Below are 27,211 nucleotides of genomic sequence, written 5' to 3' on the forward strand. Positions count from 1 at the left end.
TAAGTGACTGGCATATCTGAGATACACGCCTACATATTATTGTGTTCTTCTTTATTAAATGTATTAATATCTTCTAAGATTACGTTTAGTTGCTTATATAGGAATGGTATTGGGGGTTTGTTTAAAGAGATTGTAATAGTGCCGGTACACGTGTATGGACTTACTGCCAGAAATATTGTCTAAATTAAACTATTGCGACAATAACTTTACCGTTGGTCGTGCCAATCTCATTTTTTATTGCATTGGTCTGTTGGTCGCAATGACATTAATATGAACGAATCATCTGGAAAAGAAAATGACACTCACTTTATTGTTGGGTCTGCCGAATGGCATAATCTGTTCTAACGCCATTACAATAAAGGTGATATTGCTATAAATGCCTGATGCTCTTTGTTGGGTCTGCCGAATGGTTCGGTTCGAACGGGTTCGCTCAAATGAACATTGACATTACAAACCCTGCTCTAACGCCATTACAATAAAGGTCATATTGATATAAATTCCCGATGCGTGTATGGCATAATGGAAATTGGGTGATGTCTACCCATACATGCGAATGCGCGAATTTAATTGCTAGCTACTGTATTGAGTGCGTCGTCCATTAATAATGTCATTGGTTGGTCGTTATTGCGTGCATGTTTTCTGTGCTGCGCGGTGTAGTTCGTATTTTTCCGACATGTTCGCCACTATCGTTCTACTGCGCATGAGTACATGTCGCCCGCGTTGTAACTATCGTGTAAAAAGCTAGAAGCCGCTAAACTCTTTCGAACCATGTATGCAGTATTGCACGATAATACGTGTTTACATTAAATTTGCATTTTATTGACAATACGTACCGCCAGCAGTAAATATATGCTCGTGTAAGCGGGCTATTATAGTACACCAGACAGCGTGACGGTTTTCTATGGAGCATTTATCTGGCGGTCGCTTTGTCAGAATATCCAAAATTTCTGGCAACACTGGACGTTAGGTCACGATTGTTATAGCACATGCGCTCACGTGACGTGATTGTAATGTGTTTCTAGCGTAGTAGTACACGAGCTTACGTGACGTGATGGTAATTTGTCTTTTATATTGTCCACTGTCAATTCGTGGTGGAAATGCATTGTATTATTAATTTAATTTAATAAAAGGCAATATTTTTCACTTTTATTAAAATAATATCTATCTATTTCAATGTCCCTCTGAGGCGGACGAAACCGGTCCAGATATTTAATAATAAAAATGGAATACGTACGATAAAAATTTGCGTTTTCTTAAATTAAATTAATAATGATAATTATTTGTTTCTGGCATTATTGTCACCCTTTCTCCTATTTCAAGTAACATTTGTTCATACTACGTTCATAAGATCATCTATGCATAGGGCCCTTGATATAAATTATGTGTGAACGGAAAATGGAGATAAGTCTTTAATCACTACGTTTACGAGAGATAAGATGCGTTTGCATTTTGGACGACTTTGAATGGGAGCGCCTTTGTTTATATTGTGTGAAATTTAGTAATTCAGCGCCCTCGATTAGACTCGCCTTTTTTCTCCTTTATGAATATAATATGTATGCATTATGATTAATTTGGTACAATTTTTAATAATCATCTCCTTATTCCTTTCGCACACAGCATTCGCCGTAGTAGGTAACCATTTTCCAGCTACACTTTGGATTCATCTGATAGAATGATATAAGTACTATAGACTAAGGTTTCCTTCAACATTTTCGGTTCGGTTAAATTAGATAACTACTTTACTCACGTTAGATTTTGTATTAAATGTCACAATATAAATTCATATTAGTCATAAAATGGTGTTAGAAAAGTTAAGTATCCAAATTATTATATTAAAAATGCCAGACAAGTGTTGTAATCTTTTTATAATTTAACAGATACTTTACCAATTTAAATAGGTAGGTTACAGTAAAAAAATATCTGACAGTTTAATAAACAATTGCATTACAATATTTAAGTATTTATTTATAATGCAACTTTGAATTATTTATCACACATAAGTACCGACAACAAGTTGTATTTGAGATGTATTTTTCTAAGTATTTGTTGAAATGTTCGGTATATTGTATGTAGATTGTAAATAAAAAGAAATCGATATAATAATATTTAAGTATCCAAACGGCTGGCTGTTGACCAAATCAACTTATGCCACAATTTTTAATAATTTCCTACTTATTTACTACGGTTTATTGTTATAATTTGAAATCGGGATTATGTAGTTATGCCGCCATTGCAAATTTTCTCACACTTATCGTTTACTCTTTGCCGTTAAAAATAAACCGATTGAGATGTTCTATGATGTCCGCGACAATGCCAAGTGTTTGATCACCTTGTCGAATCTTCTACTTGCGCAGTTTTGCCGCGTTGGCAGCGTTATCTTTGAGGATCTTGTTCTTGAGGTGGTCCTTGTATTTGAGGATGCCGCCCTCCCATTTCGTGCACGTGCCGTGTTCGCAGATCCAGATATCTTTCGCCACCTGAGAGGGAAATGGGGCATTAACACTTTTAACAGCCTGGCATAATAGCTGGACCCGAGGGGTAAACCGGGTCCGACGAAAATCGTATCTTTTCAGTCGAGGTGAAAAACGGTGAAAATGTGTTTGAATTAAAGTTTGTATCAAGCCACATTATTATAATATCCATCGTAAAAAAGGTTTTTTTGCCATGACTGCTGAAAATATTTAAAATTTCACATTACAAAACTGGTCTATCAATCGCTATTCTTTAAACGTATTTATGTAAATTACTAGATAGGTACCAAATTCTTAACAAAAGATTATTATTATTCAATAGTTTTCATAAGTTTTCTCATTAGCTGTCAAATAAATGCTGCTATTAAGTCTAGAATCACAGATTGTTTTTGAGATATTTCGGCTTTAACACCATTATGAAGACTACACGAAAAAGCGACTGATCACTTCTGGAGTAAGTACCTACCCATTTATGGTACAGAGGAAAAATCACAAAGTACCTATCTACATACTTTCATATTTAGTAATTGATTTTTAACACATTATTAAGTCGATTGGAATTTAGAACTTTACAAGTTGTAGAATGTCAATGGGGAAAGATGAATTTCAAAGATAATTCTACTTTATAAAAAAAATTATTGAAGGAGTTTGATTCTCAGATTATAATGGAATTCATATGCTGCGCTGTAAACGTCATTTGACCGATATGTGGAATGCACAATTGCCTTGACTGGGGTTAACAATATTATAAAATCGGCAACACGGATTTACTCGCTCAGATATAGCTATTTAATATGTATTTTCTCTGTGTGGATGGACTTGGCAACAGAACAAGTCGCCAACTTTGATCTCAATAACCGATTAAATAATAAACAATGACAATATGTAATATTTTATCAGATTGAAAACATTTTTCTGTGCGTACATGCCTTTATAGAGCAATTGTTGGATACTATCATTTAGCCATATTGTCTGAACGTGGACTGATATCATACATCCATTATATATACCTATTAAAACCGTTTAATTGTAAAGTTTCAATAGGTATGCCAAATGACATAAACCACCTTAGAATTAATTTGACTCTTGGGGACCCGAATTCAAATGATCTAATTTAATATATTATTCATTCGTGACAAGCCAGCTCTCAATGTTACCTGATTGATAAGTCTGAAGTCGTGACTGACTAGCACTAATCCTCCGTCGAAGTCGTTGATGGCATCGGCAAGCGCGTCGATGGTCTCCATGTCGAGGTGATTCGTAGGCTCGTCGAGGAGCAGCAGGTGGGGAACCTGCCAGGCCAGCCACGCGAAAACGACACGGCACCGCTGGCCGTCTGACAGCTGGCGGATTGGACATACCTATATATAAAAAAAAATATTGCATTGTAGTAATTGTATTTTTTTTACAATGCATTGTAAATTTTAAATAATCTTTTAGTGTCGTGTCATCGTCGCTGTTTAATAATAATTATACGTTTGTTGTACATATAATATACATTACATTACATATACATTGTTATCGAATAAGACAAAATGTTTAGTTCATTAGAGAATATTATTTTGCACATCTGAAGTAAAAGGTCGGATGTTCGTTTTTATGGAAACGAATTACGAATGTATTCATACAATATTATATTGTTTTTCGTCTACACTCTAGTTTACACAATAGTAAAAGAATGGATACCCTACAATGAAAACTATGAAGCTTAGTCATTATAATATAAAGTCGGGGTTCCAAAGTTCTTTTAGAAGCTAAGTGCTGTAGTACAAATACCTAAAACAATAAAAAAAATAAACTATGGAATTTAATAATATCCTGTTAGTAACTTTTTTTGACCATGTCCGATCCTAAAGATCATAATATTATAAGGTGTACATAGTGGAGGTTTGTATTAACAGAAATTGTTTTTACGAGAAGTGGATGGTAGTCACCTGCTCAACCTATTAGGTCCATACTCTTGACTCCAAATACAAATTGAAAAAAAACACAAGATGTGTATTTTCCAGACCCAGGATTCTAACCTGGGAACCACGACATTATAAGCCGACGCGTAAGTCGTAACTAGATAAATAGATTGTAGATAAATCATATACTTACATTTAATGATTGAATATGTAGGTAAGTATCAAAACCAAGGAGGTTTAAAATTTTTCACTGCGACTCGATAGTCAAAAATACTTAAAATTTTCTTTTATGTGAACTAATTTCTAATATGTGTCACTTAACCTTTAACTTCTGAGGTTGGTTTAGAACTTTAGAATGAAATCCATGTATCTAAGTCAATCGTCACAATAAAAAAAAATAATGACTGTCTTCTGACCTGTTGTCTGCCAGTCAGCCCGTATCTTCCGATGATCTTCCTCATGTCCTCGCGCTCCTTCACGTCAGGGAATGCTTTCATCATGTACTCCAGCGGGGACAGATCCAAGTCCAGGAGCTCATGAAGATGCTGGTGGTACCGCGCAATGCGTAGATGAGAGTTCTTTCGGATCATACCAGGGAATGGCACGAGCTGCGAAAAAGTAATATGTATCTCTGTACCAGTTGCGAGCGGTGATTTTTACTTTTAGGGATGCTATTAAAAATTCCATATTCTTTCTTTGTCATTTTAACATTATAACACGCTATGAGGCTCAATGATTGCTGTGAAATTGTAATGAAATGGTAGTAACAATGAAACAATCACAGTTATCCAGGGTTCGAGAAAATCACATATACTATGTATTGCAATGGCGAATGGTGGAGGTAGTACTAAACTTTACGAACTAATACTACAATGTGTAGATACTGATTGTTAGTTTTTAAAATTCAATTAAACCCTGCCTAATACAAGCTATAAGTAAGAAGATAATAGTCAAAAGATATTCGTTTATCAATTTTAGATATTTTATAGATAGAAGAATATTTTTTATCGATTATGATTTGGTTTAGGCAAGGCAAACTATTATGGTTTGGTTTCTACAGGGTTTAATAGAATTTTAAAAACAAACCAGCACCATCTGCTCTTCAATGAAAACAAATAAGTATGACTGAAGAAGGTTAGTGTGCACTATTTATGTCGAATCTTAACAGCCTACCTTCACCCCTCGCCATTGATGTATTGAGGCACAGAATGAGAAGCCAGTGCGTCATGTATTGTACTACGAGAGCAACCGTACAATATCCACATACTATTATTTGACGCATATTATTAATATCTACATGGGTTTTATAACTATGTATGTACATTTAACAGGGGACCAATAATGAAGTATGGTGTGTGATCAGTGACGTCCCGTGGGGGTAGCCAGATAGAGCGTCGCTTGGGGGCGGCAACTCGAGGAAAATCATTTCGTATATATAGAAATAGCTAGCTAAACTTAGTAATAACGAAAATATCTTTCCATTAATAAATTCAGCTCACTGGTTGGAAACAAAACGTATTAATCAATGACTGTAATTTTTTTGTCGAGTTCGCGATGTCTAGTTTACTTCCGTTGCCCTTCGACGTCCATGGTGATAAGAAACGACACCGTGCACGGATGATACAAAATACTGTAGATACTGTAGATTTTGGCGCTGCCCAGGGGCGGCATTATGTCTAGGAACGTCAATGTGTGTGATATTGCGCACTGTTATTATAGCTCTGCGATAAAATATTTAATATTAATAATAAATAAAAAGCAGTTAAAAATGCAGTTGCTTAGTACCTATAAGCTAACGGTATAAAACATGCACATATTATTATAATAATATTAAAATTTACCATATCAGTTCATGCAAAGGTATTTACTTAGGTAGGTGTTATACTGTACAATATGTTTTGTCATGCCAAACACTTTTTTTTCGGCGCGTTAAAACACCGTGTGACAAGTACAAATTATAACACGGCATGGAATTCATAATAATTAACACCGCATAAAATCTGACATATTTTAATAGCTGAAATATTCAAAATGTAAATTTAAAAATGCTACGATGAACAGAAAATGTGTAATGCCTAAACAATCGTAAAAAATATTTCTGTTATAATATTCTTCCTCTTATAATATTCAGTTTATCTTATCCATGTGTAGCCAAGAAATTGAATAAGTAATGATCTAATAATATATTCAGGACGGAATAATAACCAAATGAAATGACAGTTAAAAATACGTCTGTGTTTATACAATAATAAATTGTCATTTTATATTGATGCTACTAAAAATCAGAAAATACATTAATAAACCACTTCTTTTATTCAACGAATAATTCACATGATTTGAGAATGTAACATTATATATATTGAACATACATAATTTTAAAACATCTCATGCATATACCTACTCGAAAAGATTTTTTGGTACTGTTCGGTTAAAGCGGATACAGCGGAAAACGCATTTTGAAAATAGCCGATAAACTGGATTATTTGTTAGGTTAACCTAACCAAACCTAACCTAACCTAAACTAACCCAAACTAACCCAAACTAACAAATAATCCAGTTTATCGGCTTTTTTCAAAATGCGTTTTCCGCTGTACCCGCTTTAACCGAACAGTACCGATTTTTTTTGCTGGATTCGCGTCAGTGTGCTTTTCCAATTACGACGATTTTATCTAGTAGTTCTTACACGAAATGCTTATCAAATTGCGTACTGCAAGATTTTTTCAAGTAGGTATATGTAGAGTTGGGTATTTCCCGAGAAAATCTCAATCTCGAGATTCAGGATTTCCCGAAATGATGAAATTTTGAATTCTCGGGATTCGGGATTTCCAGAAAACAATTCTCGAGAATTCTCGAGATATCGGGGAATTTAAAAAAATCTGTAAAAATCCTAAAATCAGTGTAAAAACAGACAAATTCCAAAAAAATATGATTTTTTTTATTTATGTAAGAAGACAAACAAAATAGAAGTAGGAAAACAAAAATAATTCAAAACATTACTTATTAAAATAGAATTTCAAAAAACACATACTGTCAATCGCGTACGCTTTTGAGACACAAAATTCCCTGATGTTGCGCTTATTTTGAGTCGACGTTGGCTTAATTGTGTTAAATGCCCGGAGCAGTCTTTGAACGTTTTGTTTTCTGTGCACTTTTTTCATACAGAAAATCGTTTTTTCAATTAATATTTGATCATAAAGAAATCCCGAATCCCGAGAAAAGATTCTCGAGATCCGGGATTTGCCGAAATGTCAAAGATTTCAATTCTCGAGATTCGGGATAGAAAATCTCGAAAATTTCTCGAGAATTCCCGTCGGGAAATCCTCGAAACCCAACTCTAGGTATATGCATGAGATGTTTTCAAATTATGTATATAAAAATAAATTGTTTCTTGGAGTAGAGAAATAATTATCTCATTGAATCACAATAAAAAAGATGTTGGAAAAGCCTATACTATAGAGATGGAGTCTAAGTGTATGAAATTGAAGCAAAAAGGACACCTGCGCACCTATTCTATACACAAGACTGCTTTCGGCCGCTACGGCAGCTATCCAGGGTAGATTTGTAGCGAAGTATTAGCACTTATTGTAATAATTACAATAAGTTAGCCGTCTAAACAATCAAAACTGTCTATCTCACTTTAACATTTACCGCGGCCAAAAGAGATGCTGTTGAAACATAGCACTTATTGTAACAATATTACAACTAACTTATTGTAATTGTTACAATAAGTGCTAATACTTCGATACAAACCTACCCTAGATAGGTGCCGTAGCGGTCGAAAGCAGTCTTGTGTATTTATAGAATAGTTGCGCTGGTTTACTGAAGCACGAAAACATATTGGTTTTATCTGAAGAGAGATTCTTAAATTAATATTGATTGTGAAATGGTGTGTACCTCTCCATATAAAAGCTTCAATAATGTTGATTTCCCGGCTCCGTTAGGTCCAACTAAAGCGATTCTCGTATCCAGATCTATGCCAAATTCCAAATTTTTGTAGATCCATGGACTCGATTCGGTGTAGCGAAACGATACGTTCTGAAAATCAAAATAATTTAGTTTAAAAAAAAATGAAAATTATCTAGATCGGAGAAATACAAATTTTAAATCTTACATTACCTGCACCATAATGACCGGTGGTGGAACAGTCCCGCATGGAGGGAAGTAGAAATTGAGGGTCTTGTCGTCGGAGACCTTCTCCGTGAGTCCCTGCGCTACCATCTTGGCCAAGGTCTTCTCCTTCGACTGCGCCTGTCTCGCCAACTTGGCGGAACCGTGGCCGAATCTTGCGATGTAGTTCTGAAAACATCAAGTACATTTTCACTCGTTTTAATACATCCATTTGAATTATGGAGATGTCGAGTATTGATACACGATTAAAAATTGTATCGTTCAACCATATAACTTTAAATAATAATATTATTGAAGGAAAATAGCGTCGCAGGCGACTTTTTGTACTATTACAGCAAATTTGTGATGTGTGTTTATCTCACTTATCTGCTTATCTGTCGACTCGCCTCGCCGGGCCCCTCCTGAGCTCGGGCCCCCCAGGCTAGAGCCCTGTCACCCCCCCCCCCATGCCAATTTTGTCTCTAGGCAAAGTACCGTCCGTAGACAAACTGAAAACCTCTCCCATTTATTTTACTAAACCGACTAATAATTATTAGTCTTTCAATGCAATCTCACCGGAATCTGGATATTATTTTGTGTTATCGCGGTAATGTATTGTTTTATGATTATGTCATTTATCAGATACCCATTAGCCCTTGACTAGTTATTGATTTATTTATAAATACATATTCTCTCAAAATGTAGTTATTGAGCAATGTAGTAAGTTATTAAACAATATTTGGCGATTCATTCTTCATCGAATTTCCCGCCCTTATGCGGCGCATAGTCTGCCTGTCTCCACGGGACGTCAGTGACTGGAACCGCTGAAAAACAATTTTTTAAATAAGTTATGAATGATTTTAAGTACTAACCTTCATGTGGGCTATTTGATCCTGTTCCCAATTGTACTGCTTGCTCTGATTTTCCAGGAGTTCCATTCTCGTCCTGACGAATGCCTCGTAATTTCCCGTGTAGTATTTCAGCCTCTTCTTTGTCATGTGGACGATATTCGTGCAGACGCCATTGAGGAAATCTTGCGAATGAGAGATCAGAACGAGAATTCGTTTATATCTGAAAACATAATATGTGCCTATCTATAGGTACTAATAATACATTTTAAGTGTTCGTCTGTAATTTATACTATTTGGCCGTTAATCAGTGTTTTGTTTTTCATCGATTATTTTGTTTTTTTTTTGTTTTTACACCTGTTTGTTCCGTTGTAACCACAGTTATTAGAATTCCCAAATTGCGGGGTATTGCTAGTTTTAGTAACTAGCCTAGTTAACAATCATGCTGTCTTTAAATTCTCATTTTTGCGGAGCATGCATGTAATTTATAGTAATTTTCCATATGTAGCGATCATGCTAATCTGCATTAAATTAGTGACACACTTTAATATGTAGGTTTTGTTATTAAAACAAAACATTAGCAATAATAATTGTCAGTGTTTCCTCAATCATAACTTTACTAGACCAGTAGTGTTTGTTTTGGTTGAGAATTACGACAATATCTATGGTAATATATGTACTGCATTAATATAAAAAGAAGAACAATTTATGAACCTACACTCCGGTCATCGAGTCCGTCACGAGACGTCGGTAATGATATCGTCACGAGTTCACTCGAATCAAATCTCTCAGTGCATTCTTATAATTAATCTCTTGATCATATCGATCTAATCAAACATCATTACCTCACGTCATCATCCTTATTGTATTCGGTGTATTCTTATATCAACCAAAATAAACCCTCATCTCAACCTACAAGCCATTACGATTCTTCTCTCTACCACCAGTTCATCATGCCTCCAAATATATTATTTTCGATATCACTACTCATGACGAACCCCTCATATTTTATTTAGGAAAGCTCTGATAGATTCCTACATATATGTATTTAGCCACCGATCTTGTTTCAAAGTTAGAATTCAGTAGGTAGCGCAATAGACAGGTTTGGGGTAGTTGTGAAACTTTCTGGGTTTCGAAATTCTCTTCGGGACAGAATAACGATTTTATTTATATTTTTGTATACGTGAGACTTTTGTAGGTAGACCTACTCAATAATTTTGTGAGTTTTAACCAATCAAAAATAGGGGTTTCGGTTTACAATACGGGAACAAAATATTTTTCTGTCTCTTCATATCTAAGTTAGGTACATGTTATCATCGTATGTAGAAATATAGTATGCATTTATACCTAAATATGTTAAAAAATACTGTCTTCTATGACGATTGAGAACTGCTAGTTCATTAACTTTAGAATGATTTACACTACTTGTACTCTTAGATTTTTTTATGTTCCAGTCATATTGATATTTAAAAAAATCCTTGCATATATATTTTGTTTCACAATAAATATGTAGGTACAAATCAGATTCTGAAAAAGTCACCATTTTCAATTAGTTTTCAATCGCATATAACAGTAAATAACCAACGCAAGTCGTTATTTTTTAAAATTTTAAAGTATACATATAATAATATCATCATCATCAGCCGGGGTCAATCCACTGCTGGATGAAGGCCTCCCCAAGCATCTTCCAACTCTCTCGATCCTGTGTCGTTCGCTGCCACGTATTTCCACCGAAATTTACCAGTTCGTCAATCCAATGGATTTTAGGGCGACCCTGTGCTCCTTGGGTACCACTGGATGACGGCATTTGTCCAGCGGCCGTCCTTTCGGCGAGAAATGTGCCCCGCCCATCTCCATTTCAGCTGTTTGGCAACGTCTATTACATCGCGTACTCTTGTCTGCTTCCTAACCCATTCGTTTCTCTTACGGTCCTTTCGCGTGATGCCCAACATGCACCTCTCCATGCCTCGCTGTGCGACTCTTAACTTTGGACATCTCTCGTGTTGAGGGTCCACATCTCGCAGCCATACGTGAGCACGGGTAGCACACATTGGTTGAACACCCTACGCTTAAGACATAATGGTAGGTCACTCTTGAAGATACTATTCAGACGTCCGAAAGCACTCCATCCCAGCTTAGTTCTTCGAGCAATTTCATCGTGCATGCTTCCGTCTATGGACACCTGTCTGCCACTATACCTTGGTTTCATTGATTATGAGAAGGCATTTGATTCAATAAAAAAAATCTTCTATTATAGACGCCCTTAGCAACCAAGGAATTTCCAGACGCTACATAAACATATTAAACAGTATATACACATGTCACAGCATGTGTGAAACTCCACAAACGGTCGTGTAAATTCCCCATTAACAAAGGTGTCCGGCAAGGTGATACCATTTCACCTAAACTATTCACCGCTACTCTTGAGGAAATATTTAGGAAACCTGATTGGGAGGAAAAAGGTGTTCCAATTAATGGGAAGCACCTCAGTCACCTGCGCTTTGCAGATGGTATAGTTATACTTTCACAAGACCCGAAAGAACTCGCGGATGTCAGTCAAACGGTCGGTCTAAAGATAAACGTCTCAAAGACAAAAGTGATGAGGAACTGTTTTTCGGACCCTGCGATTATCTGTATTAATGGCACCCAACTCGAGCAAGTCAGCAGCTACGTCTATCTCGGACACATATAATAATATATGCATACTAAAATCGTTCTGAAAACATTGTAATTTTCCGTATTAAATGCTGTAATACAAGAAGTCCGTCGTCAAAAGCAGTTCAATCTCGTTAGGTTCAGCTTTGGTTTGACAGGACCGGAACAAATATTTAAATATATTTTTTTCCATAGGTATCTATAATATTATATACAGTACTATAATTTTGTGTATAAATAACTGTAGTATTTCCATCATATTGTGATAAAGTTTTGAATTGGGTGAGTAAGTCATACTCACTGCTTCAGCTCCTCTTCAAGCCATACGCACGCATCCAGGTCCAGATGATTGGTCGGCTCATCCAGAAGCAAAAGATGAGGTTTCACGTACAGAGCTCTTGCAAGTGCTATTCTCATCCTCCACCCTGAAAGAAATACCCAACGTTAATGGGATCATGGCGTCATTAAAAAAATAGTCAACAAGTATCCACTATTTCTTTAAATCTGAGTTTGTCAACATTTTCTGTGTACACTGTACTTATACAGCCTAGTTAAATACACCTCTTGCTGACTTATTACTTAGTCTTTGTCATTTCGATTTGGGAAATTGTTTTTACCATTATTTCTCCGTTTTCTAATTGGATCAGCAGTGTCAGATATCACATTTATAGCGCGTCGGAAAATTTGATCGTGACGCGTTCGCAAAACGTAGTTACATCCATCTAGCAGGGGTGTCCAACCCAAATCGTTTGGTGGGCCAAAAAAATATTACTTAGCTTAGGTGGGCCACACATATAAAAAAACAAAGAACTTATTCAAAATATTGTTTAACGTGAGAGACTAATTTGAGTAAAATGATTCACTTTTTCTCGACAGATTTCTTCAACTGCGGCAATTAGACACTCTTTGATGTAGTGAACGTCCGTAAAAGGCTTCATTTTCTTAGCGATAATATGAAATACTCGAAAGTTAGCACTGACAATACCGTTTGATTGTGAAATATGTTTTGTTGAGTTGTCAGATTGATCTTTAATGATTGGAGCTTAGCTTTCCGTTCGCCAATAGTAAGTTTATCAATTTCTATCTATAAAGCTGAAAACTTCAATTGACCATTGGGCCGCAAAAAGATTCATTTGAGCCACATGCGGCCCATGAGCCGCGGGTTGGGCATGCCTGATGTAGACACTAGATAATACACTCTTTATCTTATCATGATGTAGCAAGAAATTTTGAAATAAGGGTGTGTAATTGAATCAATTTAGACTAATAAAAGAACTCGGCTAATCATCAAAGACCTAAGTGACGAAATTAAATAACACTCGCGTCTCCCCAGGAGGCAAGGGCGGCGGCGAATGATACCCACTATTTTTATCAATTATCTGAATGAGTATCTGTTTCCTACTAATTATTGCTATTTCAGATAATATGCACTATATATTGCTCTTCTGTAGTAGTATAGACAGATAGACATGAAATAGTCAGAAATAAGATAGCATATAGGTAGTGGCTAGCCAAACGAAAATTTTCTAGAGGCGGTCATTGAAAACTAGGTATATTAATTTAAAAAATAGGGATTTATGTTTATTAATACTATTCCTGTGGAAATATTTTAATCATCAATATGCGGAGGTGCGATTTCTTCTCATGCGTAATAGTTAGACATACCGCAATACGCCTACGATGGCCGAGAGGCTTGCGCGTTGGCTTATAATGTCGTGGGTCCTAGATTTGAATCATGAGTCTGGCAAATACATTTTGTTTTCGATTTGTCTGTGGAGTCGGAATATGGACCGAATAGGTTGAGCAAGTGGCTAGCATCCATTTCTCGTGAAACAATCTGTTAATACAAAACCTCCGTTTCGTGGAGGCCCATATATTATCTTCTTAGAATTAGACATGGTCATGGTCACGAGTTCCCTGGTCATGGTACAATAGGTATGTCATGTTTATTGTGTCAACTTATTGCTTCGCTTTGTCTTGCTCGGCGCCCTTTCTACTATGTCTTTTTTCGTGACAAAACGATGTAACCTCACAGTTATGTGGTATGTTTATAATTTATTTTTAGATTTATAAATTTTATTTAGGTTTGAGTTATGTTCGAGCGGAAAACAATTTCTCATATGCTCTCTTTTTAAATCTTTTAAATTAATTGAAAAATTCCTTTTACCTATTCTGTTGACGTGTACACGTTAATATTCGTGAATTTATGCGAATAAGTGTTCTTGTAAATGTCAATGATTTCGAAGGTGATTATTTGAATTTATACCTCCGGAAAAGTCTTTGGTGGGCTTCCCCTGCATCTCCGTGGTGAAACCAAGTCCGTGGAGTATGTGAGCTGCCCTTGGTTCAGCTGTGTCTGCGCTGATGTCGTCCAATCTTTCGTACACGTCCATCAGCTGCTCCTGTGCATCTAGAAGATTGTAGAAGTAGAATTTAATATAATAACATACAATGTCAGAGTTTGTGGAATATCTAGATTTAGTGACGTTCCTTTTAATCAAACTCGAAATACCACTCCTTACTATTTTTGTGTTTTAAATTGTATGTAAATTCATTTGCAGAATTCAGATGACTAGATTACTACAATATATTATTTCTGCGAGGTTATCTTTATAATACTATACATTTTATGAAAATCTTTAACATTCTGACATAGATTCACTAACGTTAAATATGAGAAAGCTATCAAAAGCTGTTATATTCGCATCCATAATTTTCCGCACCATGGAATGCGTCTCCTCTAAGTAATGCATGATCTTTCTACCCCGACGGGACGTCCCTGCCTAGAGGAATGTATATAAACTTTTTATATTACAACGTACAGCACTAAGATAACGATTTTAGAAAGTGTAGGCAATGAGGCCTTTGCTTGGAATGACGCGAATCATTGTTATTTAGCAGTGGAACGGCTGTTTATGACTAAAAATGTCAATACATATAGCTGCAGGATAGGTGTTTATGATTAGACGCAGATTTCGGAGTGTCTGGGTATGGGACTGTACCCGGAAATGTGTGATTTAAGCAACAAAAAGCTATAAGCTAGGCGAGATAAATGCGGTGGCACCTGGTGGATTTTGTTAACCACCACCGCCTTATGTATTTTTTAGAAATGGTCCCCACCCACACACTTTCTCTGCGTGTGCGCCTGTAAAATCATCAGTGAGACAGACACCATTCGATCAATTAATGAGTAATTTTATTAGCTATATGCGAAAGAGATATTATAGTCTGGAAATTTGGAAGAATCTGCTCCTGAGACATTCATAAAAAAAAATTGATGCTTCACAGCAAATCCAGTGATATGCCCGATTAAGACCGGGTGAGACCATTAACTTCAATGTAAGTCTGGAAAATGTACTTAGTATATTATGATGTAAGTAGTAAACCTTTATTCTTCGTCGTGAGCTCTATCCCCGTCTGGTTACCGATATTAGTCATCCTAACCTGAGCAGCTGTTGTGAAAAAACCTTACAGATAGATGGTGCTTTTATATACGGAAGTGAAGCTGAAAAAAGGAAGACTAATAATAATGCTTAAGTTAGCTGCGACTCACTTCGCACTGCATACCTATTAACCTATTCATTATTGTAGCAAGTTTGCATTTAGGCTATTTACCCCATGAAATAACAAAATGTTGAACTTTCAGTGGTTAAACAAACTCCATTAAAAAACGTGTTGCAAAAAATTTAGCTGATAATTTACATAATTTGAAAAGCCTCAGATATTATTTTAGTTTAGATGAATTTAATTAATTAATGTTATTATTATTTTACATAATCATTTAATTCAATTTTTTTATTTTATTTCAAAAATACCATCATAAGAATGCTTAATTTTTTTCGTGCCTTTTTTGACTACCAATGTATGATATTTCCTGATTTTTTTAAATTTTCTGGCTTCTTGTTTTCCATAAAAATGTAGTTTTAACAAAAGTATGTTGTTTTTTTCTACGAATTTTACACTCATAATCTCGTATTCAGTGTTATATAAAAAAATGCAATAGCAATGAGGTTGATTTTTATTCCACGTCATTTGTTATATTTTACAAAAAAATGTAATAATAATCTACAACTCGAGGAATGTGTAGGTAGGTAGGTACTAATAAAATGTATTTTAGGCGTTTTTCGATAAAAACATTAAGGAACATGAAAACATAAAAAGTAACAGAGTACCTTATTTTGACACTATTATATTATTATCCCACGTGGTAGAGATTTATTTGCCAGGGCCCCGCCCCATTGAGATAAAATGAAATACATTAGTTTTATAAGCAAAAAAATGATGTTGAAGAAAATCTTGTGGGTACCTATATAGATATGTATGAGTGATGGCAAAAAGGGACCAGTACTATTCAAACTCCCGACACGGTCTGGGGTTACCTTTATCCTTTGTGCGCAAAACTGGCACTTACGTACAACTGAAATTGCCTTCAAAGATTTTTAAAGTGAAATCACAGAGGGTTCCATTGAATTATTTAAATTTATATTTTTAAAAAATCTGTGTGTTATTTTGTTAGGCTGCGAAACCAAAATCATTACCCTAATTTGGATCGTGGTTCAAAAGGGTCAAGGGACCATGGTCTACCATCTACATATTTTCTTTTATATTATGGTGAGTGTGGTTTTGAAAAAGTTTACCTACTTCAACAGCATATTATGCCTACATTCCAATGTTAAAATACATTATGTCCACTGAATACACAATGACAGATTATCAGAAGTTCTTAATACAATAATTATAAGTTGACAGCGCTATATTAAAATAGTGGGGAGTTGTTTGCAAAAAATTAAAAGTAGACTATCAAATACGAAGTCTCACACTACAGCACATTTAGTTCATAGGGAGCAGTACCGGGCAGCTACAATACTCGAAATGGAAGATTTTACGATCCGGAGCGCTCAATAATTTTACGAAAATATTAAGTAACATAGTTATCAAATTTATGTATCTTTTATAAAAATACGCGTGTTAGTTTCTTTTTTGTTATATGACCTATCTAGCTCACTCAGATGGTCAAATTATTCTTTCCACGAAACAGCGATAATTTCCGGGATTTCATGAATTGTCTCCTCATCTCCGATCTGCTCCGGTTGTGGATACTTTGTTAAATATTTTGAAATAAATAAAGCATGCGCCGTATCCACAGCATCTATGGACCGCACGCCACTGATTAATTATACACAGATGATTTTTAGACATACCATCATCTTCGCAATGCGCTAATGATTCAGCCAGCTTCTCCAGCTTCACCCTTTCCTCGTCCACCTCCATGACGCACTGTAGCGCCGTCTTGTCGGAGGCTGGCATCTCTCGCGTCAGGTGGAAGATGTCGATGTGCTCCTGTATCGGCACCTCGCGGTTTCCTAGCACGCTCAGCAATGAGGATTTACCTGGAGAAGTACAAGTTACTGTTTTAACCCCAAGAACGAAAAAATACAACTTATTTGGGTGAATAGAACATTACCTCGTATTATTGACCTGATGACCGAGGATGGTGGGTTGACCCCATTTGGCATAATATGTCATACAGTACATATTGTGACGCGGTATGTCTGAAAGACAAGACATCGCGGGCACTAACGATCGTAATAATTATAACTGTGAGGCCATGGCCATGTGCATTCGATAACCACCTGTGGATGCGACAGTGCTATAATGCGAAGATCCTGATATGAGACTGATTATATTTCTCATTGACCCATGTTTCAAAATATTTATATTGGGTTACATGTTATGTTGGTGTACATACTGTTTTAAATTATGGAAATTGCTGACCTCATTGACCTTGTCAGCAAACAGCACTATGCATCATCGGCATACCGTATCTATATTGTCAATAGGTTTCCCATTAACTCCTATACATACCGATTCATTTTGCAAATATTCTTTAAAATAGCTTCCCAGTATTGGTTAACCCATTCACTGGGGACCTTTTAATTAATATTTAATTACCACATTTAAATAATATGCTAATTATCTAATGGCCACCTGTGGGTCTATTCTATTCTTATCGACCGCTAAAGTGATAAATAGTATCAAACTTAGGGTAGCTTTGTATTAGCAGTTATTGTAACAATTACAATAAGTTGGTTTTTATTGTAATTGTTACAATGAGTGATAATACTTTGATACAAACCTACCCTAAGTTTGATACTATTTATCACTTTAGCGGTCGATAAGTATAAAATGGACCCACATATGGGCAACGCACCAGTTGCGTTGGACGCAGTGGTGTACAGAACAACGGTGACAGTATACACCCCTGTCGTACACCGCGACGAATTTATATCTCCCCGCTTGAGATTGATTAAAATTAATTAAACAACAATTTGATGGATATTAATAAGTATATAATATGTAAAGATGATGCCCAAGGGGGGGGGGGGGTAACCATAACCTCTATGTCCTTACCCCCTTCAGATTTGTCTACGCACGAAATTACATGCCTTTTACACTCACTATCATGTATGACGTAGCTAGTTAATCGTGAAAACCAATTTTCCGAATCCATTAAAAATGTAAACATTTAAAAAAAAAACAATGAGAATAATAAAAATATACTAAATAATTTACTTAAAAAAATGTTTTGTATTTTGTGTCTTTTGTGAAATTAAGAACAAATTTAAAAAGAATATAATTACAATGTAAATTACTTCAATCGAATTTGATTTTTATGTTCGTTTTATTTATGGGACGAATACAGAATAATATTATTACTTATGTATGTAAGTATTTTAAACCTAATATTTTAAAAGCCATTTCGTTCAAACTCCAAGTAAAAAAATAACTGAATCAGGTAAACGGGTACCTCAGTCCAAAACTCCATAGTTATTCCCTATGTTCTAAGATAATCGAAACAATCGTACCACTCCCATTGAGTCCCAGCAGTCCATATCGTCGCCCGCAGTTCAGCTCCAGAAGTGTATCCTGAAGCAGTTCACTGCCGTAGAATGTGATGGAGAAGTTGGCTATCTTCACGTCTCGAGATCTTGGATGCACAGCCAGTGATCCGGTACAGGAGCGGGCTTCCGAATTGATCTTCGCTTCTGCTTCTAATTTGAGGCAGAGCAATTCTGGAAGCGAGGAAATAAAGATCGTAAAATAATACAATCATATTAATATGGCGAGTATTATATAGTACTACAGACTACAGAGTACTAGTACTACAGACTACAGAGTACTAGTACTACATAGTTTTCTTGTCCTTGGCATTAAAATGATGATAAAATTAATTCCGCTAATATATATAATGTCTGATCCTAATAAGATCATTAAGGAGCCTCCACAGAGTGGAGCTATGTATTAATAGATTTTTGTTTTTACGAGAAATTGATGTCAGCCACTTGCTCGACCTATTAGGTACATACGCTAACTCATACACAAATTGACAAACAATATATATACTTTTCCAGATCCTGGATTCAAACCAGGGACACATGGCATATAGGCCGACGATTAAGCCGCGCGGCCATCGTGGGTGTACGTTTGTGCATTTGATTTAGTTCTCGCGAAAAGAAAGGTTGCTCTGTCATAGGTGGTCAAGAGATTTTTACGTAGATTTTAGTATCTGACCTTTAAATGATAATTTATTGAAAGTGTAAGAAGAATGTTGAGGCTAAAATGTTTAATAAATCCTAATCTATTAAATCATAATAGTTATGTTATTAGTTTGATTTAAAATTACAAAGATAATAGCCATCTTCTACCGGAATTTTGGACACTTGGGCCGATAACTTACTTTTATAGGTGAGAGTAGGTAACGTATTTTCAATAAATTTCTCACCTTCGGTAGTCAGCTCTTTAGGGCTTTCATTTTCCGAAGAGTTTCCATTTGATGTTGATGGAGACTGATTTTGTGTAGCATCATCAGCCGACGATCCCTTCGCTCCCTTCTTGCCGCCTCGCGTCTTGGCCGCATCTTTTTTCTTCTGCTGGTCGCGTTTCTTGGAATCGGATGGCATTTTGGTGCGTGCCGGATGAAGGATAGCTGAACGGTTACAAGAGAGTTAAAAAGATGAACGCACGCCCAAACGTCGTATTTAATGCACATGAAGTGGTTTTCGTATATGTGGGCTGCGCACAAAATCCCAAACATAGTTTTACGTGTGTGTAGAACGCATTGGTATACAATATACATAGTACCTACAGGCCAAGATACACATGTTCGTGAGCAAATGAACAGTTTATAAAAAAAAAACTGTTCGAAAGTCGTATTAAAACTCGGTTATAAATTGTCCATGTTTTTTTGTATTCCGCCGCGGATGAACAGGTAAAATTAAGTGCCAACTTACAAGGGCATGATAACATAAATGGCAATTCAATAAGTATGTTTTCACTAACGGTAAATTAAAAACTTGGTGACGAAAGTTCATTGATCTCGATATATTCCACTTGCGTAAGTGCGTTTAGGTTGGCGTTGTTTTATATAGGTCTATTTCGCTCACCCGGGATGGGATACGTTCTTGTATTATCATTTTGTATAACACTGCGCTTATGCATCTTAATTTATTTTCTCATTGTATTTTAATGTTGCTTCTTCTTCTTTGTACCTTTTCATATTGTGTTCGCTTCGTGTTGTTAAATTAATTTAAACTTACACTTAACCAGGGCTCGAAATGAACCGGATCGCAGTTCCGGTTCGTGAAAAAATAATTAAATTAATTTACGTTACACGTCTCATATTCTGTGGTTACTTATAATGTTAACTTAATTAGACGATCGTAAATAATACATATGTATAAGTACAATGAAGTGACGTCCTGTGAGGCTAAGCAGACAATAAACTGTTTATGGGGGTAGATATACTAAGAAAATGAATTAATGCAACTATTGTCAGTAGAAAGTTTCCTGGAAATGAGATTTTTTCGCCTGTGGCGTTGATAAACTTAACCTAGGTACCCAATTTTTAGTAAAGATACTGTTATTGCATATTTGTCCGCTGAAAGTACGTAGGTAAGTATACATATAAGTTATAATATTTCCGGAAAATTATCGAGCGATTCGGTTCGTAAAATTTCCATTTCGAGCGCGCCATATGATAATATACTTTCCAAACATTGTGGTGTTTATAATAATTGTATTTTTTAATCTATGGTTGTCATTATTGGAAAATGTCAGACGATAACTAAATAAATTAATATTGTCTACGTTTATAATAATATGGTCTGACGGTTACTGAATAAAACCATCTAGGCTGCTGAGTGTTTTCAATTATTTATACCGTAAGTATACCACCCAATCGTAGGCAAGCATTAAATAATTTTGTTGCTGGCAATAGAATGAAACAGTACAGTACGGTAAAATAATATTACTTCAGTCAGCAATTTTTCCTTACTGATAAAGATATATCGTCGAGCGTCTTCATGGAATTTAATATTGCCGACTAATCATACGTCAGAAATTTAAATATACCTACCCAGGTATATAATTATTTTAGATATTACTGAAATATGTACTCATTCGAGTACCCTAACCGTCTCCATTATCGTAAATAGCAAATAACAACATTACCTTCTATAATATGCGATCACAACTACTTGTCACAATAAATTCATTTTATTTGAATTAGAATACGCGCACAGATCCACTACTCCACCTTTCCCACTACTGACTACACCATCCACACTCCCGCACGAGAACTAAAGAACTGAAATACTGAAAAAATCATTGAGTATTGCTACACGTTTACTATTATTATACTTTTTAAATATATTATATGGCTATATATTAATGAACGTGCATTTTATTGCAATTGCGTAACCGTCCGGTGCATTTCAGAACGCCGCCGCTTTATCTTGATACAATAATAATTATTTTATTTATGCCGTTTATTATTATGCGGGTAATTTGAAACACTGGTTGGGTTTAATGACTGCATCAATTATTTGCGCAATAAATTATAAATATACAATATATTTAATCTACATGGTCATTGAAGATTGCTGTAGGTAGGCAACTGCCCAGTGTTCTATGTATTTACATTATAGGCAGTATCGCGTATTTTTACGAGGATTGATTGGTGGCCGATCTTTTAATAGGATATTTTTTCGAATAGGAAAAGGGCGTAGGAGAGCATCATGACATACAAAACATATTATTTTGCTGAAATCATTTACATACTTATTTATTTTTGTCATATTAGTTGTAGGTATTGGAATAACAATAATATTTCTGATTCATTTTGTGCCGCATGAGATTAAATAATATCGTTTAATTTTCTTAATTTCTAGGTCCCCGTCCTACCAGCTGACATGCAAGAAGTCGTCGGTGGAGGGGGCAGCATGCCTGGCCGGCACGGGGGGTGGCGTCCCGCAGGGAGGACCGGGTATCCAGCTCCTGGCACCGGTCAACTCCGGGGACCAGGCTAGAGATCCCAGGAAGCCGGGTTTGGCCAAGGTGCTGAAAGGAGTGGCTAGCTCTAGCATATCTGGTGAGTGAATGAAAATAAATCTTATTTGCATAAATTTATAATTTTTTGCCATTAGCTGTGTACAGAGAAAGGAATTAATATTAATAAACGGAAGAAATGTTAAAATATTATTATGGGATTCTGTTGAATTGTTGCAATGTGTTTTATGGTAGAAGCAGACAGATGTCGCTAGTGAATCCGTGATACAAATCTATATCATAATGATAATTTTCATTGTCTATTGAGTTCACAGTACACGCATAATACGCAGTCGTATTTTGTATGGGATTTTTCGTAAGGCCAGCTCTGCTAGTATAAGCAGAAACAACTCCACATTGTACACCGGTGGTGAAGAGTGGTTGTCGTAGAGAGGTAAACGATGGGTAACTGAAAAGAATTGTGCACATTTGGACAGGGAGTAGTCATCCTTATGGGATATAAGTAAATACCTAATAACAATGATAGGTATGATAGTAATTTTATAAATTTTTTGACATTCGAAAAACGATAGAATTTAAAAACCGAATGGAAGATATAAAATTGATTATATTTATATTCTTATTCTTATTGTGCATTCCCCTAGCGGAGGTCTACCACCGTCAAGGCGATCTTAGTTTTGTCATCTACTTACTACCCGGAACAGTTCAGTGGAGCTGTACTCGTACCAATCACGGATGTTCTTAAGCCTTGAAATGTGGCGTTGTCCTCTACTACGCTTACCATTGACCTTTCTTTGAATGACAAGTTGGGGAATGCTGTACTTATGTCCTCTCATAATATGGCCGAGGTACTGTAGTTTCTTGGTTTTTATACTACGCAGAACTTCTCGGTCCTTTCCTATTCAATTGAGAACTTCAGTCAGTCGGTCAGTCCTAAGTAATTTTGAATATTTCGAAAGCTTCAACTGTCCCTGACATCTCTTGGTTTAGCGTCCATACTTCCATACCACAGAAAAGAATTGAGAGAATATAACAACGTACCATACGCAGTCTCATACCTAGGTTAAGGTCTCAATTGCTAAGGATGCGTCTCATTTTGAGAAAGGCACTCCTCGCGATCTCAATTTTAGTTTTTATTTCCTGACTGGTCCCATTTCTCATTGACCTATGTACCTAAATATTTATAATGGGTCATACGTTCAATTGGTTCGCTGTTAATGACAAAACTTGTGTTGGTGTCGCTATTTTTGATACTAGTAATAGTTTTGTTTTCTTGAGGTTCATTTAAAATGGGCATTTTTGTTTGACAAGTCATTCATAGATGGTACTATCATATTTTAAAATCCACATATCTTCCAGTAATTTGTAAATTATCATTGAAATAAAAATACTTGTTCGATTAGCGACATCCGTAATATTATTTTACATTACAAGATATTATTTAAAATAGACATTTTGTTATAGTAAATATTAATTTCAACATTCAACTCAATGCGGGCGGAGTGTCTGAGACTCACGATTGTACTCGATCAAAAACCAAATGCCGCCTATTCGACGCTTGCATTCTGACGGTGCTGCTTTACGGTAGCGAATCATGGCACCTTGCGAAGGCTCAGAGCAACCATATACTGAGCTTCAAAAACAGATGTTTGCAACGGATACTAGGTGTGGGTTGACTTTAGGAGCAACGAGGAGATAAGAGAGCTCACCAAGCAGCCTCTCATCACCTTGAGAGTGAAAAGGCGACATTGGACCTGGCTCGGTCATGTGCTGTGGATGCCAGAAGAGAATTTCAACCTGGCTTGCCTGTTCTTCAAACCAATCGGATTCCGGCGTCCTGGAAGGCCGCTAAATACTATCTATAGAGTGTATACGGCGGAGCTACAGGATGCTGGTTGGACATGGAACGATGCAAGAAGGTTGGCGAGTGACAGGGATTCTTGGAGGCGCCTCGTGGTGTTCATATGCTCCAATTAAGGGGCGGATATGGCCGAAGAAAAAGAAGAAGAAATATTAATTTACTTTATTTGTGTCATTTAAATAATATGTTAAATGCTCATGTTTTTCAAAGTTGTTGCACTCACTAAATAATATGACTGCATCGTATGCGTGGCGCGTTGAACGGAATACCGCAATCTATCATCGTTGACACTTGGGATTCTCGAATGATAAATCTCTTAGATAACATGTACAGCGTCTTTCATCTTGTCACTATTGAAGTCTTACAACTATTCAAAAAAGTTACAAATTAATATGCTTACTCTCCGTTTTTTTTATTAATAAACTCATGTTCATTCATGAATCGATTCACGAGTGAGTGAGTCGCCCGCAAAAAAACACCTTATGAAAATTCTTGGCGATTTGTCAACATCTCATACTTCGTAAAATACCAGCAGTATGTTATGACGATGTTGAAGATGAAATAATTCCTGCCTGTAATAACATACAGGTGTGCGACATGGCGTTTCTTGAATACAGCTATATAAAAAAATCCAAGTTGAATCATAGTTGTTATGAGCCATATCGCTAAACCTAAGAATGGGCTAGCACAGTGATGGTGAGCATATTTTTACAATTGTATCAAAGTAACATGTCGATCGCACTATATACCCATAGGAATAGAGTCATGAAAATTTAAAAAGCATGTATATTTCATAGGGATTTTGAAGTGGAAGCATTTAACCATTCCTATTTTTATTTCCTTAAGGCGATACTTCAGTGAAACGGCAAATAATTTTCAACTATAGGCGCGATGAAATTTTGGATTTGCTGGCAGTCTGAGAGCCAACGTCGAGGTGTGAATACGTCAATTTGTTTCGTGATGGCGACGGGGGTATTAATTCTTAAATCGTGTAAAGATGACTAAAAAATTTACCCATTTACTTTAAAAAGAAAACATGTCAATGAATATATTATTATTGTTACTAATAAAACAATAAACAGAACATTAAATGTACACATGTTGGATTTATATGACAAATTATATTTCTTTCGGCATGCGTCATTTGCACCCGCGACCCGCGCATCGCCTAGCCACGATCTTTTTAGACCATGCCTCAACTGAGGTATTGCCTTAATAAGCTGCCTTATGTGAGAGTCACGTGACCTCGTATCCCCGAGTGAGAGAAAGAGTGAATCTCAATGTATTAAACTGATGCATTTGTTTAATTTACAGTCGCGCAGTAGACTCTTTGCCCAGTAGGAGAATAGTTTGACAATGAGTAACAAAAAGTGCTCAAAAAAAGACTAAAATTTATCATTTTTACGACGCAGTTTTCTCACCCAAATATAATACGTTTGTTTAAATTGAAGAAAAACAATCGAAGAGTGCGGTAATTCATGGATCAGTTTCGATTCGGGATAATAGATCACAATCTACTTGAAGTTGGACATGCCTGGTTTATGGAGTCGAAATTTGGACCACCAGAATATGCAAGGCTTTCAAGATGTAGCTGCATCGGTATATGATGAGGATTTCCTGCGAACAACGCGTCTCGCTTACTCTTGAAGAATGAGATTGGCGAGACAGTCAGCACTTTTACGTGTAAACAGTTATTATTGCGATATTCTAAAATATTCATTATTGGTGCAAGTAAATTCATGCACATGTACAGGCACCATATAGATGGTTTTTACTGTCTTCTGAAAATTATTGTTTTGGATTTATGAGGTTTACATGATGGAAACACGGTTGGTATTTTGTGAATTCATATCACAGAAACACATTGGAATAATCTATACCTGTAATAATCATTTGGCTTGCATTTTCAGATTCCATGTCATTGAACTCGCCTGTCGGAGCTCCTAGTGCCGTCTCGGAGCTGGACAGATTAGGCGCTCTGGGTCTCCCGTCTGCCACACAGGTAACTCAATAAATATTTGGTTCGGTAAATATGGATTCTTAAGGATTTGAACTTTTGATGTTCTGATATAATGTTATGATGTCAGCTATACAGTGATGAAGACTGCATGTTGAACGGAGATAAACAATTATAACAAATGAAAAAAATAACAATGGCCATTTAGACAGTAGGTAGATAGTGATGCCAAGTAGCTCACGGCTATTTATTCTGGCATATTTGACTGAAGCCGATAATCGCAGCACAATAATGTTCGATTGATTTTAAATTTCATTATCATATTAAAACTTCCATAATATCTTTCTTATTTCTCCAAGGAGCGGTGCAAGTTATCTTCATACAAATATTAGATAGGATTACAGGCCAATAATTTTGTATTATTTAAAAATGTCACTAATTTGCCACTACAAGGACATTCCTCTATCTGAAGCTGATGTAAACATGTCAATTAGTGCTTAGTCTTGTTTTTGGCCAATTTTCAAGATGTTTTTTTTTAATGTGTTTTCATTTCAGGCGTTACCTGATGCTGTACTGCTTCTGATGTTGGGACGAGCTGGACTTGCGAAGCCTCAGCTCAAAATCAACAAAATTGTCATCTACGTGTCAGCGGCAGATTCTCAAGGTGTGTTTTTATGATTTATATTTTTAATTTTTTATATTTGAATTCTAAAAATTCAAATTTAGAATCATAGATTACAAAAATATAGAATAGAATATAGGTGGTATTAATAAAGACAATAATTATTGTTCAATGCAACAAGAAATAACCAATGTGAAGAGTGTTTCTCCTATGGTAAATTTTACAGCATAATGAGCGGACAGATGAAAAAATATTGTTTTGTATCAAATGTTGAAAATATCATTGGGGAAAAGAATGTAATGTTTGAATCTCACCAAGCAAACACACAATCAGAACCTATAGAGTTTTGTCACTCTGGACAAGAGAACTAACAACAGATTTATTATTTTGTTTTTTGTAAAGTAATATGGAACAGTAAAAATACATAAACAACAAC

At 35.9% G+C, this 27,211-nt stretch overlaps 2 protein-coding genes across 2 annotated transcripts in view; one reads left to right on the forward strand and one right to left on the reverse strand.

Moving 5' to 3' along the window:
* LOC147077966 (NACHT domain- and WD repeat-containing protein 1) overlaps window positions 1–27,211 on the forward strand; it is a 92,688-nt gene that overhangs the window by 30,743 nt on the left and 34,734 nt on the right. Inside the window, exons 2-4 of the mRNA XM_085961027.1 lie at window positions 22,218–22,417; window positions 26,107–26,198; window positions 26,709–26,817. Coding sequence (XP_085817153.1) covers window positions 22,218–22,417; window positions 26,107–26,198; window positions 26,709–26,817 — 401 coding nt within the window. The remainder of the gene's footprint in view (window positions 1–22,217; window positions 22,418–26,106; window positions 26,199–26,708; window positions 26,818–27,211) is intronic.
* On the reverse strand, window positions 1,742–21,644 carry LOC147077967 (ATP-binding cassette sub-family F member 2-like). Its single transcript, XM_085961029.1, has 12 exons — window positions 21,499–21,644; window positions 19,772–19,975; window positions 18,855–19,061; window positions 17,190–17,378; window positions 14,255–14,398; window positions 12,290–12,413; window positions 9,358–9,556; window positions 8,495–8,674; window positions 8,273–8,413; window positions 4,795–4,986; window positions 3,629–3,832; window positions 1,742–2,477 (listed from the first exon to the last, which is right to left on the reverse strand). Exons 2-12 carry the CDS (start codon window positions 19,947–19,949, stop codon window positions 2,343–2,345), a joined length of 1,893 nt encoding a protein of 630 aa, XP_085817155.1. The 5' UTR covers window positions 19,950–19,975; window positions 21,499–21,644; the 3' UTR covers window positions 1,742–2,342.

The sequence above is a fragment of the Rhyacophila brunnea genome, unplaced genomic scaffold (genome assembly GCF_057557595.1).
Source record: "Rhyacophila brunnea isolate RB1 unplaced genomic scaffold, BYU_Rbru_1.0 scaffold_12, whole genome shotgun sequence".
Classification (NCBI taxonomy): Eukaryota; Metazoa; Arthropoda; class Insecta; order Trichoptera; family Rhyacophilidae; genus Rhyacophila; species Rhyacophila brunnea.